This window comes from Mustela nivalis, assembly GCF_964662115.1.
Source record: "Mustela nivalis genome assembly, chromosome: 1".
Taxonomy (NCBI): domain Eukaryota; kingdom Metazoa; phylum Chordata; class Mammalia; order Carnivora; family Mustelidae; genus Mustela; species Mustela nivalis.
Genome location: NC_139020.1, coordinates 45,137,267 through 45,158,049, shown reverse-complemented (window position 1 = coordinate 45,158,049; position 20,783 = coordinate 45,137,267). Strand labels below are relative to the sequence as shown.

General features: G+C 37.8%; 1 protein-coding gene across 2 annotated transcripts in view; it reads left to right on the top strand.

Annotated features, from left to right (window-relative positions):
- Window positions 1-430: 430 nt before the first annotated feature.
- The window catches only part of GABRR3 (gamma-aminobutyric acid type A receptor subunit rho3), a 46,835-nt gene continuing 26,482 nt past the window's right edge, over window positions 431-20,783 (top strand). The window contains exons 1-6 of one of the 2 annotated variants that reach the window (XM_082687132.1): window positions 431-684; window positions 2,505-2,651; window positions 2,790-2,984; window positions 11,977-12,081; window positions 17,529-17,596; window positions 19,937-20,160. In XM_082687132.1, coding sequence (XP_082543258.1) covers window positions 11,985-12,081; window positions 17,529-17,596; window positions 19,937-20,160 — 389 coding nt within the window. In that variant the 5' untranslated portion in view covers window positions 431-684; window positions 2,505-2,651; window positions 2,790-2,984; window positions 11,977-11,984. Of the gene's footprint in view, window positions 685-2,504; window positions 2,652-2,789; window positions 2,985-11,962; window positions 12,082-17,528; window positions 17,597-19,936; window positions 20,161-20,783 lie in introns of both variants that reach the window. The other variant, XM_082687131.1, reaches the window with a different exon arrangement.

Genomic DNA, 20,783 nt, shown 5'->3' with positions numbered 1-20,783 from the left:
ACCTCCAAGTTGTTACAGGACAGGAATACTTCCACTGTACCGTATAATGTGAACTATAAATCCCTGAAAGGGTAGTAAAAATCTATTTCCCAAACTCACTTAGCACAAACCAATTTTTCACAAAATATCTCGTGTAGCCATGAACTACTTTGGGAAATACTGGTGCAGATAATGGTACTAAGTGAAGAGAACAGACCTGTGTAGCATAGGGTGGTAGGCTCAAAGGGTCAGGTCCTGCATCCCACCAGAGCACTGAGGGGCAGAACAAACTGTGACCACAAGGAGGTCCTCCAGCAGCCAAAGTGACAGTAGTTTAAGACCGACAGCTCTTCTGGCATGTCTTCTGTTGACAGGCTCTTTGCAGAAGAGGAAAGCTTAGTGGCCCAGAAATACAGGAGAAAAGTGCTGACCTGTGGGAAAAGGAGTGAAAGGAAACCGTCTTTCGAATGGAATCCCGCGGCCAGCAGGGGGCGCTCCGACGCCAACCAGTCCTTGTCAACGGCGGACCCAATGGGAAGACAAACCACACCAGAGGCTCCTGCTTGAATATCCCAGCCAGGAGGAAGAAAGGCTCACTTGCCGCCCAACTCTGGCAATGAGAAGCCCCTACCCTTCGGATTCCCAGCTGATTGCAGTGCACTGTTTATAACAGCCCCTCCCAACGTTCCCCTTTCCTCCACAAAGGTGAGTTCGTCCCCTTGTTCTACCGACTTGCAGATACCTTGCTGGGGCTCGCTTGTCCCGGACTGCAATTCTCTCCCTGTTCTGGAATAAACCTGGGTCTGACAGTAAAATAACAGACAGTTTTATTTCTAAGGTTGACACTTCTCTAGCCAGTAGGGAAATTAAAATTAAAACGAAAGCCGCGGGGTGCCTGGGTGGCTTAGTCACAAACCAGCTGCCTTCCGCACAGGTCATGATCCCCCCCCCACCCGGGTCCTGGGATCAAGCCCCCACATGGGGTCCTAGGATTGAGCCCCACATCTACCTCCCTGCTCAGAGGGAAGCCTGCTTCTCCCTCTCCCACCCCCAGCTTGTGTTCCCTCTCTCACTGTGTCTCTGTCAGATTGAAAACAAAAACAAAAAACAACAACAACAACAAAAGAAAAACTACAACAGCCATTGGATTAGGTAATATTTAAAAACCTGATAATACCAAGCTTAAAATAAGATTTTTAAAAATGAGGACTCTCGTGTTTTAGGGGTGGGGGTGTGAATTGGTATTATTGGTGTTATGAGCAATATAGTAGTATCCAGTAAGTTTGAAGGTGTGAAAATTGTTCAGCCTCCCAGTTTTACTTCTAGGTATGTACCCTACACACTGAGAAACTCATACACCTGTGCACAAGGAAATATTTACAAATGTTCACTCCAGAATCGTTTATAATAGATAGTTTATGATAGCAAAAGAAGAAATAATGTCTGCTAATAAAAGAATAAGTTAAATGTTAGTTATTCACACACACTGAAATGCCATATAGCAATTAAAAAGTGACTTAACTAGAGTTATATCTATCAGCATAATAAATCTCTAAGCAAAATGTTAAGAGAAAAAGTAGGTTGCAGAAGTAACAGTATAATAGGTCACCATTTCCTTAAAGTTTCTGAAACATACAAAAGGTTTGTAAATAGTTTAACTGTATATGATTATAAACCCTAGAGGTTAAGGGGAGAGGTAAGAAATTATTACATCATTCTGCCTATTTGTAATATTTTGTATTAAGCACATATTTTAAGGAGAATAGGCATGGCTAAGAAACATACAAGAAGGTTTTATGACATTGGCTAAGAGAAGATGTAACCTAAGGAAAATAAATTAATGTGCCAAAGCAATATCATAGGATACAAGGTGTCAAGGAGACCAATCAATTCCAGGAAATTTAAGAATTTCCTTCAACTCTAGCTCTGAGAAGAAAATGGTATTCTTCCTCAATTCTGGTAAACAGGTCAGCTGTTGCTATATTGCTCACTTTGTGATATTCCTGTTGGAGAAATTTAATTTCACTGACATACTCATTCTTTGGACCTTTGCATACATAGAGGAAATGTTTCCAGGGAATATTTCTACTCTATGGGTGCAGAGAACTTATAGGAATGTGTATGATCATAATTTAACAGTGACAGTATTCCTTACACACAGCCCATGCTAATTTCTTTCTTATTTATCAGGCTGCTTAACATATTAAATCTTAAATTGAACCACTTATGCTTTCAATGGGATACACAATCATCTTAAAATATGATTATTTGCCCAACAAAACTAATAATTTATTTTTTGTATGCACTATGACAATCTGTATGCCTTTAGGGAAAGAAAGATTAATTTCTGGTTAAAAGGGAGCCAGGAGAAAAAAAAGGTCTTCAAATGAATAATTAAAATTAAATTAATCATCTTTGTTCTTTTTAAGCATATTATTTTGCTGGATCATTAAATATATTCAAATGATATTGTGTTGGATTAAGGGGATTTAATGCCTAACCTCTCTTCTTTGTCTGCGAGGAAGGACCGGAGCTGAGAGTTCATTGAGTAGGGGATCAGGCATCCCACTAAGAACCTTCCCTGGAAAGAGGAACTAAAGGATGGAAACTGAAAATGAAAAGATCTGCTTTGTTCTCCCTAAACTGCGGATGAGCCAGACAGATGTTTGCCTGTAAGTGATGTGAACCTATTTAATCTACTAAAACAGAAGACACCGCATTGAAGGCAATGCCTCTCCCTTTTCCTTGATAACTTTACTTTGCCCTCTATTTCCTTTTCCTTTTACTTGGCACTCTATTTCCTTTTAAAGAGACGCATGAAGAAGCACTACGGGTCGCAATATTGCCTGCATCCATCTACGTTCCTTTCTTTCGGAAGAGATGATCCTGGCTTCCCCGTTGGTCTTCTTCACCAGCATCTGGATCGCACTGATGCCGGTTAAATGTGCTGCTTCTGAAATCACGAAGTCCCACCCGCAGTGCTCCCCTGCAATGAAAAGATCCCGGTAAGAGAGTCATAGTATATCCTCTCCTCAGTCATTGCCCTCCTGCACCAGCTTCCTTAGACCTATGGGAAACCTAGAAACAAATCTCCACAGGTATCACATATTTGTGGGTGACTGTCTCTAGAGATAGCATTCACCCATCAAAATAAATCACTTCTGGGTAGTATCAGGAAGAGCAGAAGCCTGGGTCTGTCTCTGGCAATTGTATGCTTATTTTTGGAAAAAATAAGGGCTTACATAGAGATCTTCTTTCAGGGAATGTATTTCTTCAATGAATAATGCATTTATTACTACTGATAATGACACAAGTTGAAAGTTTCCCCAAATTTGTTTGAGTAAAAATTGGTCTAAGTAACAACTTCTAAAATCAAGGACTTCCAAGAGTGGATAGTTCCATATATCAATAACATAGTAATGGAAAGCATTAAAGCCATTTGTTGCCTTCCAAGGTGAGTTTTAATACCTTTGAAATATTACCCTGAATGTCAATATATTATCATCATTATCTTACCATGAATAATTGAGAGCATGTGCACACGTGCTAGCAAAGGCACATGAGCTGGTAGAGCGTTCATCCTGCTTTACCCATGGGTTTTAGTACTAGGGGTCCCACACAAGTGCCTTTAATAGCCAAAAAGTGACTTCTTGCCTTGGGGGAAGTCTTTCCTTTTCACCAAGTGCAATACTTTGAAAAATACCCAGGAGGGGAAATTGAGGAATTTAGGTGAGTTACGTCACCCAGCCAACCTTGGCAATGAATGAGGTGACAGCTGTTTCAGCCAGATTGCCGTCTCATCTTGAATATTTATGAAGCACTCCCAATAAGATCAGGGAAATGAACATGAAATTTTAATAAATCCTTGTGAAGCCTCAGGTTTGATGACCAGAAACAAAGGAAGCGACTGGGAGGTGAGGGGGTAGGCAGGAAAAATTTACTAGGCTCCTGATTTCTGCTCTGCTCTTAAAAATCAAGAACCAAATTAAAAAAAAAAAAAATCAAGGGCCACCTCTCACACTCTTTTCCCATGCATTTTTTCCCACACTCGGATCTGAGATAATAAATTTTGTCCAGTTTAGCCACTTTCTGAGTCTTCTTCAAGACAGTCAGGGGAGCAGTATTTGAGGAGCATAAGGTTACACCACCAGACTGAGGAAAAGAGAGATTGTCATAGGAGCCAACACATCACACAGACCCACTATGAGTAAAGAGTTGCTGCAGAAACATCTACTATGTGTGGTCTTTTAGGTGTTCTTTAAGCGGCAAGAGGAGAACGTCAGTTCTTTGTGGTGAGGTAGAAATTTTTTTGTTCTTATATTGGAGGTATCCTTGTTAGACCATATTTAAATGAAGAGGGAATCTCAGGGTGTCTGCTTCTTGGGGCCAAACGTGTGTTTTCACTTCTCCATATCCTAAGTGAAGTACCCCTTTCAGCAACAAGCTAGAATATAACTCATTGAAATTTCTATTAGTGTTTTTTGTTCTTCAGAGAAAAATCCTCTAGGGCAATAAGGATTGAATAAACCATCAACCATGGTTCAAAAGTAGCCACTTAGAATGAAAGCCATCATTTTCCCTGAGCGAACCCAGTAATCCAGCCAGCCAATTTCCGAGCTGTCACTTGCCAGTCTCTCATGCAGATTTGAAGGCATTTTTGACAAAAACACAGAAGTTACTCTATTAGGGTAGTTTCTAGAGTAAGGAGCCCAGGATTCTTCAGACCTTAATATGTGAATAAATACTGTGAGGTTCTTTGCTCTCACCCAATCTGATTATCAATAACTAAGTAAGTAATGAATTAGTTAATTAATAATCCATTCTTTTATAACACAAGAGAACTAATAGAATGAACATTGAAAAAAGGCATGATCTTTCTTTAAAAACTATGAAGTGGATGTATTTACATAACCTGGCATTCCTGTGTATTATTTTGAGCTGGTTTTCATACAATCAGTCCCTTAAATGCTTTGTTATTAATTATTTTCTTTCAGAATATCATCTTACTCTTTACCCAAATATTCCTTTTTTTATCCAAATATTGTGAAAATTGTTTACCTAAAGATACCTTTTGTTTCTTAAAAACAAAACAGGAGAAGAAGGGGAATTGGCGAATAAAGTAAATTTTGGCTGGTGATAAATGTCCCTGTTTTGCCTAGGGAAGAGATTTGGCTCCCTGGTGATACAAAGAGGATTAGGCATATAGACTCATTGAATATTTATTCATTCTTCCAACAGTTGTATTGAGTGCCCTTTTATATGCCAAGTGCCTGGTCGGGGATTAAGGATGTTAGGGGACAGATGCAGTGTCTCTGGCCTCAAGAATAGTGAGTAGAGTGCTAGAGTCAGCCTATATTGGCTGGCAAGAGCCAAGTGTTACCATTTCCAAGAAATCTGTTTGCTAGCTGTTGAAAATAAACATCATTAAAAATTAAACTATGTGTATAATTTATAAACATACAATTAAATAATTATTTCTTTAAAAGGTAATAAGGGGCACCTGGGTGGCTCAGTGGGTTAAGTGGCTGCTCAGGTCATGATCTCAGGGTCCTGGGATTGAGCCCCACATTAGGCTCTCTGCCCAGCGGGGACCCTGCTTCTCCCTCTCCCTCTGCCTGCTGCTCCCCCTGCTTGTTGTTTTTCTCTCTCTCTCTCTCTCTGTCAAATAAATAAATAAAACCTTAAAAAATCTTTAAAAAAAAAGGTAATAAATACTTAAAACTCACCACTTCCTTATTCCTTTACTATATTTTACCATTACCTCATTCTTTCATTCTATCCTGCCTGTAAGATAGATATCCTATCTATTACATTAAATCATGTTAAATTACATTATGTTATGTTATATTTTATAGCACTACACTATGCCGTATGCACATCTTGGTCATGTCAGTACCTTGAAATCAGCCACATGGAAGTATTGACATTATGGAAATCAGCAAACACTAAAAATAGGGCTGGGGTTTTTTTGGTTTTGTTTTTGTTTTTGTGCTCCCGGGGAACAACTTGCTAAACATTTACCAGCACATCCATGAATCTAACATAAAGGGATGGTCCTAGGGATGGCAAGTGCAAGTGCTCCTGCAAGGAAGACAGTGGTAGAGGTTGGGCCAACTACAGACAGAGTGCTCCTCTGAAGCCCATAGCTGGTCATGTCCAGCCTTTTCTTGTTGCAAGAAAACTTGACCCCGGTCTTGCCAGATTCTTTGATTTTGTAAAAGACGCAGGAAAGTAAGATTTTCATGTGAAATTTTCCAATTTAATATAACATATGGGCTATACAAAAAAAAATTCCTACAGACCAGCTCTTAAACTGGTAATTTGCTTATTTCACAGATAGGGAAACTGAGGCCTTATCACTGAGCTCATGATTAGATAGAGACCCAAGTAAGATATAGAAACTGTCGTATCTCAAATGGGGCCTTCTCTCTGGGTGGCTCCTCCACAGAAATGTTTCTCTGTATGGGGTTTTTTCCTTTATAAGAGACGGTACGTTGACTAAAGTCAGGTATGTCTTTCCAGAATTGGAGAATTCAGGAACAGCTCAGTCAAAGCCACAAGACTTGCTCTATAAAATGCACCATGTCCTCCCTAAGAAAATGCAAAAGCCTCAGGGACCTAGATATAAGCATCAGATCCAGAAGTATGAAGGTGGTCCTAGTGATCAAAAACTGGATCACCTTATGTTCCTACTTTATTGCATTCATAGATTTGCATCTATGTAGCCCATTAGGACATTTTTGCTTCATTTTAGTATTTTTAAAAGGAAAATAATAAATCTACGCAAAGAGTTTTTTAAATGTTGCCTACACATTATTTGAGACTACTGGATTCCTTTGGTGTATTGGTTCGTAACAGAGCTCCAGTGAGAGAGAGAAAAAAAAGAAAAAACCTCCATGTTAAGCAGCAGGACATGCTTCTGGAATGATAAGGCAGAGAGTGGTGCCTGAACCCTTCTCTGGAAAAGATCCAAGATGGCAGGTTCAGCTTGTTCCAGATAATTTATAAAGCATTTATTATACAAATTCAGTAACGGAATTTTACATGGAAACAACACAAAGAATCTCAATTATGTTCTCCCTTTTCCAAGTTCTAATCCTTATTCCTATAGCTCCATGATTTTTCATGTTTAAAATTAGTGTATAGAAACTATTTTGTATTTTTTTAACTTCATCACTTTCTTCATTGTTTCATGGTCATTATAATGGTTGGTAATTTTAATCACTCCATAATATCACTTTGAATTAAAGGATCAATTATTCTTGAATGTTTATTTTCAGTTTTGCACTGCTGTGAATCACAGCAGGAAATATTTTCATGCATGTAGTTTTCCCTGTACCAATAAAAATTACAAAATTCCGGGAAATGAATTATGAGTCAAAGCATATGAATTATCTTCATAGCACTTGAAATTTATTTCTAAAAGGGTTTTGCAAATATTTGCACTGTCACCTACAAAGTGTAAATGTTTCCATTTTGTCATACCATTTTAACATGGTTTTAACATGGTTGGCTACTGAGATTTTGTGTTTGGGGCTCATTTAATAGGTATAAAATGGTATTGTTCTTAATTGATATCTTGCTGTTAACTCTCTACATTACATGTTTTTTATTTTTATTTTTTCAAGGTTTATTTAGTAGAGAGAGGGAGAAAGAGAGAGTGGGTGCACTCACACACACACACAGGAGGAGGGGCAGGAGGGGAGGGAGAGAGACAATCTAAGCAGACTCCCGGTGAGACCAGAACCTGATACTGGGCTAGATCCCAGGACCATGAGGTCATGACCTGAGCTGACATTAAAAGTCAGATGCTTAACTGAATGAGTCACCCAGGCACTCCTAGATTAAACATTTTTTTTTTAATATGCTTGTTAATTATATTCTTCCTTGGGTAAATAGTCTATTCATGTCAGCTTACTTGTTTTCAACTAGTTTCATCCTAGTAAATTAAATATATAGACCCTTGGGAAAGCAGCTTTGTAAATAACCTGCTGAGTGTTAGTGTCTCAATTAAAATGAGTTTTGTCATTCCATTTATTTAACCCCAATGCCTCAGAATGACTTAGATGTATTTACTTTTCCTCATCTGCCTCTAGTACTTTTAATTCTTTGCATAACAAATCCTCCTCAAAGACTCCCTTAATCTCTCTGAATCCACTCAAAATCCAGTCTTTTCTTCCCCCTCTTTCTTAATCACAAAATTAGAGTTTCTGATACCAAGAAGAGGGAGAGCATGGAAATAGGTTTCCTTTGTCTCATCCAGGAAGGAAAAGACTCTACTCAAAGCTAGAAGCGATGACTATTACAAGACTTACACCTACTCTTCCTCAGGATTTGTTGGCAAAGACAAAGATTGACAGTTCTCATGTAAGACTCTTCCGTGAACTGAGATTTCTTTGCTCAACTCTATTAGCACTGAGCCTTTTAGAAGATCCTCTTCTCAGATGTTATCCAAAAACCTTCTTTCAGTAGCTACTAAAAATGAAGTTACTTTTTCTAGAAAAGGGGAGAGGGCAGGAGACGCAAAGTAGTTTAAAGTGATATATATATATTGAATTAGACCAGAAAGTTCTGAGCTAAACCTGGTGCTCCATCATTTATTAACCCCCTTATTAGGCATATTTGCTTCTCTTGCCTTTGTCCTATTTTGGTCTTCACTTTATTAATTTTTATGCATATCTTATTTTATAAGCCAAGGTCTTCATGGCAGGACACCTATACTCCTAAAGGTACATGCAAGCTATCAGAGGGGCATGTGGACACAGATAGTTTTAAAACAATCAATTTCTGGATCTTTGACTTCCTCTGACCTCTTTCTTAGAATTAATCTACCTGAAAACTTGACTGCAGTCTCCTTCATGATGGCTCTGTCTCATTTGGCAAAATAAAGGCATACCTCTCCCTCTTCCGGAATATAAAATCCTCCTAGGTACAAAGAGATCATTATAAATATTATTGTTGATTGGTAGTGCATGACGTTAGTGTAAATAACACATGGTCTTCCAAACTGGGTGACTTTCCTTTTCTTTGTTTTTAATAAAATCGAAGAACCTAATTAATTTGTCAGGTTACAAATCACTAGAAATAATTATGGATGATAGATCACAATGTGAGTTTTGGAAAGTAAGAAAGAATTTAATTAAGTTATTGCTGAAACAATGCTGAAACAGAATTTCTTCAAAATTCATTATGTAAAAGTTTTTTTAATAATTTCATCTATAAAGTAAAGAATGGGAATATAATTTATGCTAGATCTGATTTCATTATAGCAAGAAGTAATATCCATATACATAATGTAATTAGGGAAAATATGCAATCATTTCATCAAGAAATACCTTTCTAATAGATTTCGTTCATAATTTTCATAAGTATCAACATTTATATGAGTTATATTTTGCTTCATTTGTAAGTCATAGATGCTAAGAATTCATTTCAAAGTGAATGCATATATTCTTGCAAAGAAATATGTGAGGTGATAAAATTCTATAAAGAAAATAAAATGGAAATACAAGTTCAAAGAAAGCAAAGAGTAATAGAAAATTTCTTATTTTTAAAGAGAAGTTTGTTTTGTGTATTTTTTTTTAAGATTTTATTTATTTGAGAGAGCGAGAGCAAGCACGAGTGGCAGGGATGGAGAAGAGAGGGAGCAACAGACTCCCTGATGAGCCCAGTGTGGGCTGGCATCAAGACCCGAGCCAAAGGCAGATGCTTAATCAACTGGAGCCACCCAGGCACCCCATTTCATGTATTTTTAAATGTATAATGTGAATATGTAGAGTCATTGAATAGATTAAGGGTAGGAATATGAGTTTTCTTTTAAATTATCAATATTTGTCAATATTTGAGTAAATTTAAATTTTATAATGAGAAAATTATAGACATCTTTTTAAATGTATGAATACATAGGTTTTCAAAATTCTTTTAGAGGGTATATAAGCCACATAATTCTTTTTGCAAAATAGGCAAGGTAAAGATAAATAGGTACGGGACATCTCACTGTGTATCAAAAGAGCCCTTGAAGTAAGAACAGGTGTGTGTCCTTTCGGTACTGCCAAGAGTGTGCTTCTTAAGAGGCTCTGTGTTCAGTGTTCTGGTGATTCTTAATTAAGATTGATCTTTTCCAATCTCATGATGCTTCTGAAAATGTATGCTCTGAAAAGACACATGAGTGATGACCATTTAGTTGTATTATATTACCAAAGATGAGTTTCATGAGTTTTCATCAAATTCACATTTTATTTTTCCTAAGATAGTAACAATTAGCTAGCTTTGATTATATGTCTACTATTTTCCAGACCAGTGGTTCTCCTAAAAAATTGTTATAAATGTAAACTCTGGGCATGTGTCCCAGCAAGCCAGGTGATTCAAATGCATGCCAAAGAAGATAATATTTGATATTTACCAAATATCCTGACATGAGACCTTGAACATAGTAGGCATTTAATAAACATATTAGCTGCTATTACTTTTTCAATAAATAGCTCACTCTTGCTCCTGAAAAGAAATGTTCTAATTAATTTGAGATCCTTGGAAGAAATAGTTCTGTGTATTCAGTTATTTGTAGGATATAATGGTTTCATATGTATAGAATCAAACTCATTGTCTTTACCCAAGACAGATTTCGTCTTCCAACTTCCCCCATTTCTCTCAAAGGCAAAAATAAATCTCTGAGGGTGTGTACCAGAAACTTTCCTATTGAAAAACCATCCTGGATGGTGATAGATGCCCATAAGCCTAGACATATTTCTTCATCCAGCTGTTTCAGGATGTGAAATTCTCACCATCACAGGCACTTTATTGAGCTAAGAAATTGCATCTACAAGTCTTCCATTAAAGTTCACCATGCTTTCTGGAGAAGACATTTATGAATGCAAAAGCATATCAGGAATTCAGAGTAACTGCAATTCACTTAGTAGACCCCTCAGTGTCTGGCTTGTTATTGCTTCAGCTGCTGCTGACAGTGAGGTTGGCAGGCATCTTCCTCAGGAAGGAGCTGAGCAGAGTTGCTAGCACCTGGGACAAGAGGATTGCTCCACTTCCAGAGGAGCTGTGTTTCCACGAACATCCTGCCTCCACACTTAGCAAACCACTACGAAGTCTGGATCACAGGACCAAAAATGAGTCAAGGAGATTCAGCAACTTTTCCAAGTTTACAGACCCAGGGAGTAACAGAATAACTCCCAGATCAGACTCTGGGGGTGAGGGGAGGGAGTGTGGTGGGGAGGACACCCAAGAGACCACACCCCACTTTGCCTTTACCCCAAAGAACTATAGATGAAAATTGACTTCACCTACTTCATAACTGGACCGGACGTCAAGTACAATCCAAATACAAAACCAAGTACAATGCTAAATCCATCCATTTTTGCTCTGGATTCCTCTCCATTCCCAGTGCCATCCCTCAGGTTCTAGAACCTACTACAGACATTCTGCTCTTATCTCAACTTGCACGCACATTTTCTGCTCATTTTGTAAAACACTATTTTCATCAGTCTACAATTTTGCAACAATTTTGTTGTTTTTGTTTTTATCTTTGTTTTTGTTTTACTGTCTTAGTGCAGAAGTCATTTGACTTTGGTGGCCCCAAGACTCACTTAAGTAACATGTTTAATGCAGATTCCTAGGCCCTGTTTCCTTGGGTTCTGGTTTAAGAGATTTGGGGTGGGATGCGTGAATCCAAGGTGGTAGTGACAAGGTTTTCCTGGTCTAAAAACCTATATTCTGAGAAACATTACCTGCCAGTGCTTTACATCCAGACTTGGTTTATCACCTAAGATGCTCCAAATTTGGGGTTACCTTACCTGCCCACCATTATATAAATAAAGAGTAAATGTTGTCAGCTCTTTAGTTATGTGTAGTATAAGCTGAGAAAATGAGCTTTAATGGTTATATTTCAGAGGATACTAAGTTGAATGCAGAAGGCTAATCTAAATTAAATTACCCAGAACATGTATATCTCAAAAGTATTTTCCCCCTTTTGGAGGGATAACAAACAAGAAGCCAGAATGAGGAAAGATGACAGTACCAAAGCATGGCTCCTGCAATATGAGCAACTTCTCCATATAGAGGAACACGACTTTGCAATGAGACCTGGATTTGGAGGTAAGTATTCTCTTTACAAAACTCTAATGCCGCCATCCCTTGCACTGTGAAAGTGAAGTCAAAAATTTGAAGCAATTAAGACCAAAACACAAGACCATCAATTAAGAAAAAAAAACTTACAATGATATTCTCTTGAATGAGAAAAATTGATAAATTTTAAATTGATCAAAAAAGATAGATAAATGTCTCTAGTATGTATCCACACTATTTACTAATTACAAATAGTGTGTGTTCGGTAAATAGTGAGTAGATCATGCCTATACAGCAACTTATTCTCCAATTAAAACCTATAAATTGGATTCTGTGATGATAGCCATAATATCTTATTGAATAACTTTATGAGCTTGAATGCCTGGCTTTGGTGAAAGGACTAACACACCAAATGCCATGACTTCTTATGAAACCCTCTGTTTAGGTTTTTCTTTTTATTACTTCCAGCACCTTCCAGAATGTTGGAGTATGCAGGCACTGGGCTAGCCTGTTAATGCCCTAACTTATTCCACCTTCCCAGTGCCTCGTGAGTAGGCACGATCATGATCCCTAATACTCCAGTGTGGAAACTGGGGCGTAGAGAGCTTAGGAGATTTGCTCAAAGCCATGGAAACACCAATATGTGGTGCAACCAAGGTGCAAGGGCAGGTAAGCAGGACCGAAGGACTCCCTAAAAGGACATACTTGGAACAAAGTCTTTCCTGCCCTCAGATTGCTTAATGTGAATCCAGTTGTATCCCTGAGGGTACCAAGTTTTCCAGAGACCCACAAGATGTGGTGGGATCAAGCAGTGAATCTGAACTCTCCGCCTTACTGCTCAGTCCATCCTGAGGCTTCTGTCATTGACCTAAGTCTCCACTCCCACCATGCCTGAGCTAACAACTTTCCAGACTACTAGGTGCGGCTATAGCAGAAGTGACTGTGAGGCTGAGGAAGGGGCGGGGAGGTGGGGGGGGGGGCGCTCAGCTATAGGACAGGTGCAGCTTTTTCATAAACAACTCATATTTTAAGTTTTCAGAGTGAGGTAACACCCGTGGCACTGGCTCTCTTGTGGTTATGACCAAGGGATGCACAGCAGGCATGCAGGTACCTCAGAGAACTCACTTGTTAGCAGGTAAAATAAAACAGCAGGTCAGGAGTTGTGATGTTGAGGGATGTTTGTTGTTTTTTAATTTCGTGGAATCCATTGGGTTGCAATTCTGAGGGTCTGGCTTTGATTTTATTAGATTCCTGACTAAAACATTAACAAGCATCAAAGTCCCGGAGGGGTTCTTAACAACAGATTGCAGAGCCCCACTCCTATACCCAGGTGGCAACTCCCAGATCTGGGTGGGGCCAACAATGTGTTTTTCTAATCAACTCCTGGGTGATGCTGATACAGCGGGTCTGAGAACCATGTTTGATAATTGCTGAATTAGATTCTCAGCATCACATTAAATCTTGGGGCATTTCATCTTGTGGTTTTCCAGAGTATTTCTAACATTTATTAAACTTAATTTAAGCGTTTAGAAGCCTCGCAATTAATCAGGTTTAAAGATGTGTTTGTGTTTACTTCCGGGACTGCTCCTTTATCTTGTTTTCTTCAACATCACTGCTCCTCAGACATGTCTTCCTTACCAGAATTCTCCCCAAAATGCCTGAGCCCTCAGCTACCATTCCCAACAGACCGTTTCTTTCCCCCAACGAAAGTTTGCCCAAAGTTTGAGCCATATACTCTACAGCCATCACGCAATTATTCTGTTCCTTGGTGTCCATGATTCTATAAAAAGTTTCTAAAGTTTCTCCTACCAACTTTTAGCTGGAGAAAATGTTACGAAGATAAACTTGCCCCGCCGTGGGCCTTTCAGGCACTAGAGGGCGCCAGTGGCACAGAAATGGCTTGGACCTGGCCTCCCCTGAACAGCAATTAGAAGCTCAATATGATGTACCTCTTCAACACCGGTACCAAAAACCGCCTTAATTCCTGTCACTTTAGGCTCCTCAATTAAATGAATTCCTATCTTAGAAGAAAGGGTTATGTGGGTCTATTTGAGACCACTGAAAGCCAGAAAGATTGAAAGAAAAATGGCTGTCCTTGAATTTGGACCTTGAAACAAGCACTCTAGAAAGGCTTTATCACTCAATGTAGTTCAAGGACTGGCAGCAGAATCACCTGGGAGTTAGTTAAAAATACAGAAGCTCAGACCCCACGCTCAGGCTTTCTGAATAAAAATCTGCATTTTAATAAGATCCCCCGGTGATTTGAATCCACTTTACAATTTGAGAGACACTGGGACAGAGGACTGGAGGAGGACTTTCTGCTCTTACCTTAAAACACTTAAATCTTCATTCTCCCTCCCCTAGATCATCCTGGTCCCCCAGAAAAACATAAAACTGACCTTAAATTTCCACTTCTTTTGATCTGTTTGAGATACATGTTAAGATTTGATTTTGAGTGGGAATGCTTTATTAAAAAGCAATTATTTTTCCTGAGGCTACATTGTGGGGTTATTAAAAATGCAATTGAAACGTGCTACTTAGTGGCAGGTGGCAAATCATCCCACGATGAAGAAATTTTTCTGACAATCATAGACTGGGGCTAAATGGTGTCCAAATGTCTTATGTGTTCAGTCAGCTCAGGCAGAAAAATCCATAAATTCAGGCAGAATTGTCAGCCTGGTAGTTCTGTGAAAAACAGCCCTTAACCATATCTGGTCTTAGTCGGAACAGCTTCTACCAGGGACCCATTTCTCTGTTCTCTTAAAGCTGCCTTCCCAGGAAATCAGGCTGCAGGATATACAAGCCAGGCTTAATTTATCTTCTTCTTTATACTTGTCCATAATATAAACACACGCACATACTTCTTTCCTCTTGAGCTAAATGTAACTTCAGCACTTCTCCTGCCTTAATGTGTTTTCCTAATTAGCTTTAACATTAAAACCAGCTGCTACTGCAGTGTTTTTTACTTTTATAAAGCATTAGAAGATTAATTGACTCATTATGTGGAAACAGGAGGATATAAATTTAGGGGAACTTTTTGTTTAACTTGGGTTATAAATTGCAGCTCATTTTCTTTATGTTTTTCCTACCCTTTACATCTCTCATCACCGAGGGCTTTTGGTTTCAGTCTTAGAAATGATGATTTCTTTGTTCCTTTAAAATGAAATCAATTGAGCGTCTAGATCCTGGTTCCTGAGTCAAGACAAAAGCTGACGTTGTGAAAGCTACCCATGGAATCTATGTTTGTCAAGCACAAGGGCTAGTCTGGGAGCCAGAGGGAACTGGATGTGTTCCTTCATTAACTAGCCTTGGGTTTCAGGCAAGGCTGCTAACATCTCCGAGTGAGTTACATCATAAGTCAGATGGAGCTAATATGGGTTCTACCTACCTACCTAACAAATGGCTGTAATGGTAATATGAGATAATATATTGTATCATGTATTTTAAGTGCACTATACACATAAGATATATATGACTGTTATTTAACAATCTTTATCCCAGCATGGATAAAAAAAGACTGATGGTCTATCTTTATGTATATAAAAAAGACAACAAATGTGTGTGCTACTACCTACGTATTGCTCCTGGGAAATTAACACATAATGATAATGGCTAATGTTTCCTTATTTTCACTATATTCCAAATGCTTTATATATGGTATTAATGGGAGTATTTGTGAAATTGTTATTGTTGGTGGTGTTCTACGCATTACTGATCCAACCAATGCTAGACAGTTTGGTCGGTAAGATGTTTGAACATTTAGTCTCACAGCAAGGCTAGTAGGTAAGTACCATAGATTTATTTCCCCTATTTTACAGATAAGCAAACTGAGACTTGGAGAAATTAAAGGATTATGGAAGTTTTGGCTTTAACTCAGGTTTAGCAGCTAGAAATTCCATGATTTTAATCCATCCGCTTTATTACTACCCTCTCTCTAAGACTCAGCTCCTTATCTGTAAAAAGAATGGTATTTGGAATGATAGCCAGCTCCAAAATTCTGTAATTTTACATCTTGCTTTTACAGGGCCCTCCCCCTCACACTGTCCTTGAGAATATCTAGATTCCTAGACCCCAAAGTAAGGTACACTTGGGCATGAAGTCCAGAAGAGCCAAAAATGAAGTCAGATGGCATCTGAGGGCACTTTTCTTCAAAACGGAAGCGCTCATTCCCCCAAGAATAGAATTGAATGGATAAAGAAAGAAATCAATAATGTTTCCAGGAATCCATTCCTAATAGACAAGCCATGTTTTTGCCCCACTCTTTACCCCAGACCAGTCTTCCAACAACCCTGAGGGTCTAGTGCTTTTCATTGGTGCATGAATATCTCCATGTGTGGTGATGTTATATGACTTCCCCCAGCCTTGCAGGAATAGTCATTAGCAATTAGGCTCTGCTTACAAGTCACAAGACTCTACATGCAAATTGTTCACAGGTTTTTTTCATAAAATAAGTGCTCTGTGAGAAGCACTGAATCATCTTCTTGTCAGGAGTGGACTGATTATCTAAATGTCTAATTCTACAGAGACAATAAAATTTCATTGAGAATTGGTTACTATGAAAAGAAAACATATGAAGACTACATGTATAAACATATGAATTATTTAACATATATACACCAAATTCCATGCACAGTACTAAAGAAGAAAGTTGTTATTATTGGTTTACCCTCACACAGGAACTGATGAAACCTTTGGTGAGGTGTAGCAAGGAAACACCTTGGTCTCGGTCTGGTCTAGATTCTCTTATGGCATTGTCATCCATATTCTCAGGACCCATGAACTGGATTCATTGAGACCCAACTTCAAATAAATCTTGGTACTTGTCTGAGTTTTCTCCAATTCTGACTTACAATACATTCTCATCAAACACATTTCTAAGGATGTTTGCTTCCTCCCAACTGCAGATTATGGTTACTGACGTCCTGCAAAGAGACTATTGTGAATGTGTGGCATCCCTGCTTAGCACTGTTCTATCTACCGTATCTTATCTAGCCTGCCACGCCCTGCCAAATGAAAGAAGCTGATTTTCTGGCAAGGGAGAAAAGGCTCCAACATTTTCAGAGTCATGAGCTCCACGACTACTCCAGTCCCTGACTATAAAATATGATCCTTACAATCGAAAATACATAATTCTATACACTCTTGGACATGGTTTTGAAACATTGTTCCATTTTAAATCGCTGCTAGCTAAAACAAAAAACAAAAATTGGACTTGCTACTTCTATACTCTGAGTATACTATAAGAAGGAAAATATTGAGTTGTTTCTAAGCAAATGTGCAATGCTTATTGAAATAACATTTATTTACACATGCCTTTTTATTGTAATTGACTATATAATATATCAATAGATAATAGAGAAATTTATTGTTAATTTTTTTAAAATTAATTCACTTACAACATTGTTCTATCTCTGCTTGAACATTTCCAAAATAATTTTAATGATTTCTCAATATATCATTCATTCTTCTTTCTGAAGGGTCTCCAGTGCCAGTAGGTATAGATGTCCAGGTTGAAAGCATTGACAGCATTTCAGAGGTTAACATGGTAAGTTTCTCTGAGATACTGGTCTTTTCCTGAAAGGATAGAGAATAGTGTCAAAATCACTGGTGTCTTAGTAAACCAATTTAATTATGTATGTTACTAATATGTATTTTTTCATAGAATTGCAGTTACTTTGCTCTGTATTCACTTCTTTCTGCTTGAATTTAGATTTTATATGTTACTTTATGCAAATACTACAGTTAAAGATAAAATGTAAAAAAAAAGGTAGGAAATCTCTTTAAGAAACCAGACCTAGAAAATATAAATCTATGAAATTGGAAGATCAGTAATCTTTTTATATATGTAATTAATATTTTTATTTATAGTGATTCCTCCATCTAGTCATTGACTAACTGAATGAAAAATTATAGAACATATAAAAATTCCAGCAAATTCTAAACAAACTTTCTATGATTTGTTATATTTGTTTCAACCTTCAGTTAATGTTTTTATAGTCCTTATCATTATTGAATTCAGTATTTATTTCAAGTTTCACTATGAAACTTCCTTCATTTTAACCACCCTACTCCTAAAGGGAATAACACCAATAGTTCTCACTCAAAATTTTCTTGTTTAGAAAGTTTTGGCTCTTTCTTGACCAAAACCACCTTCCACCAACATTTTCTTGAGTCTGTTGTACTCCAGGAACAAGTACTTTTTTCCTCTTCGCTGGCATAATCTCTAAATTATCCCTGAATGACCCTGTCTGCATCTAAAATCTCATTGTCCCCAGTGCCCCTAAAACTAGGCCTCATCCTTCTCTCCTGAATAAGATGAGCTATGGGACTCAGTATCAGCTAAAATGGCACTGGATTCTCCATGCCCAAGGTGAAAATGGTTTCTAATTATCAGTGGCCCCCAGTGTTAGCTTCTTTTTCTTCTCATTTCTCATCTTCCCACCCTGAATTCACTTTCAGTTCCTTGAAGTTTTACCCCACTCTCCTCTCAACATGGTGTTCAGCCTGATTTCTCATGATGGTGCCCACTAGTGGTGGTGTTGATGTGTCACTGAAATGTACCAATCAATGTCTGCTATTTGACTACATAAGCTCAAATCAGATTGAGCACCTAATTCTAAATATATGCTTACTAAAGCAATCCATGCAGTAACTCACACAACTCCCTGTAGAGCAGTGTTATGGTAATGAATGAATCATTCTATTTATTTGCTCTCAACCTAATTCAAAATTACACATGTCTGATGTTCCCAGATTAACCTAGAGCAGTAATACAATGTACCTCTATTCTGAACCTTAAAAAAAAAAAAAAAAAAAAAAACCTCATCATTAATTGGTGACTTATCTGTAGTTTACTGAGTTTTGTCTTTCACTTACATAATAAATGTCAAAGTTCTGTCTCATGTGCTAGTTCAAGAATAATTTGAGTATTGTTGGGAAATAAATGTTAGTAAGAAGTAAACAGTTGTGCAAGGTGAAACATATCATCATCATCCACACCCAGTGACTTGGATGTAGCTGGGGGAGTTTTTGTTCAAACAAACAAGATGTTAAATGTAGCATCTGAGAGCCAAACAAAGCTCAAAGTATTGACCAACCATTTTTTTTTTCTAATAAAATAATGCTAATATTGCTCTGCCCATCCACCATCTTTATCTCTTCACAATTGGGTTACACACTAACAATCCAGTTCCCTGAGCCATTTTGGGTCAGAATCTCAGAATACTAGCTTCTGGGGAATGTGCTGTTTTAACAGATTCACAAGTAAGTCTTTTGCACATTAGATTTTGAGAACCACCATTTCTTGGTATTCTTTCTCTCTCTCTCAAGCTGAGGAAAATCATTGTCTCCATCTCGGGATCTCTGACAGCATGCTTTCTATGATCAACTCTAATAAATGCTGTATCCATTTTTGTGGGACTGTAGTTTATTCAACTTGGGGTCAGGGCTTCTTTAACAAAAAAAAAAAAAAGAATTTATGTATAGAGAAATCATTATAAAGGTAAATGTTTATATACAAAGAAACAATAAGTCAAAATAAAATACTGGGCCATGTAGTTCCAAACCCTTTACTTCCAAGATCTCTTTAATGAATTTACCAGTGCTTATGAAGATATATTTCCAGTTATAACCTGGCTTCCCTTCCCCAATTCAAATTCTCTCTGGTTCCTAGAAATCCAATATTCGCCAGATTCCAGGTGAAGGGGAGGCTTTGCAATTCAAGCTCACTGGCTTCATCCTAAATCTTCCTGAAAATACAATATAAGCCATTCACTTTATAGGTCATTAATACCCATGCCAATCAGTCTAGGACTAATGGTATTAATTGATCATCCTGAACCATAGTCCTACTGGCTTTGACTTGTCTCTTTTTCTCTCTGCCTAGGACTTTACAATGACTTTTTATCTCAGACATTACTGGAAAGATGAGAGGCTCTCCTTTCCTAGCACAACAAACAAAAGCATGACCTTTGATCATAGATTGATCAAAAAGATCTGGGTGCCTGACATCTTTTTTGTCCACTCTAAAAGATCCTTCATTCATGATACAACTGTGGAGAACATAATGCTGCGCGTATACCCTGATGGAAATGTCCTCTTCAGTCTCAGGTAAGGTGGGCTGGGTACCTTTGGCTTCCCTGGCTGTCTACACTAAAGCTTAGTGGATCTCACTTCTGACTAAACTCACAATATTACTGTTTGTTTAGTCATGTTGAAGATTGGGACACAAGCAGAAAATGTAATTATTCCTTGTTCTAACTTTCACATTTTAAAGACTAGTTTTCTACTTTAGTCAGCATATCGTTGGAGAATAATAGAAAATAAGGTTGGACAGAGTGGAGCTGGATTATGGAAATCCCTAAGAGTCTGGCCCACAATTTTATAGGCGCACAAAATTGCTTTTCTTTTTTATCAACTGAACATGACCAAGCAGTCTTGGAACCTTGGGTTAATTAAATAGTTTTCTTAATTATCTCCTTCATTTTTTACAAGAAGGTATATTCATCATTCAAAATTACCACACGTTTGTTTACTCCCTTTTCATTTTTTTAATTCAAAACCTTGTTTTCCGACACTATGCTATAACAGCCCTCCATCTTTAATTCACAATATGTTCTTTTAGCCTAATGATCCTGTGCATACTGAATAGCTTATCATTGGTAATTCTAAAAATGTCTAGTAAATCCAAGTAATTCAATGTTTTTCATGTCTTAGAAATCCCAGAAAGTCTC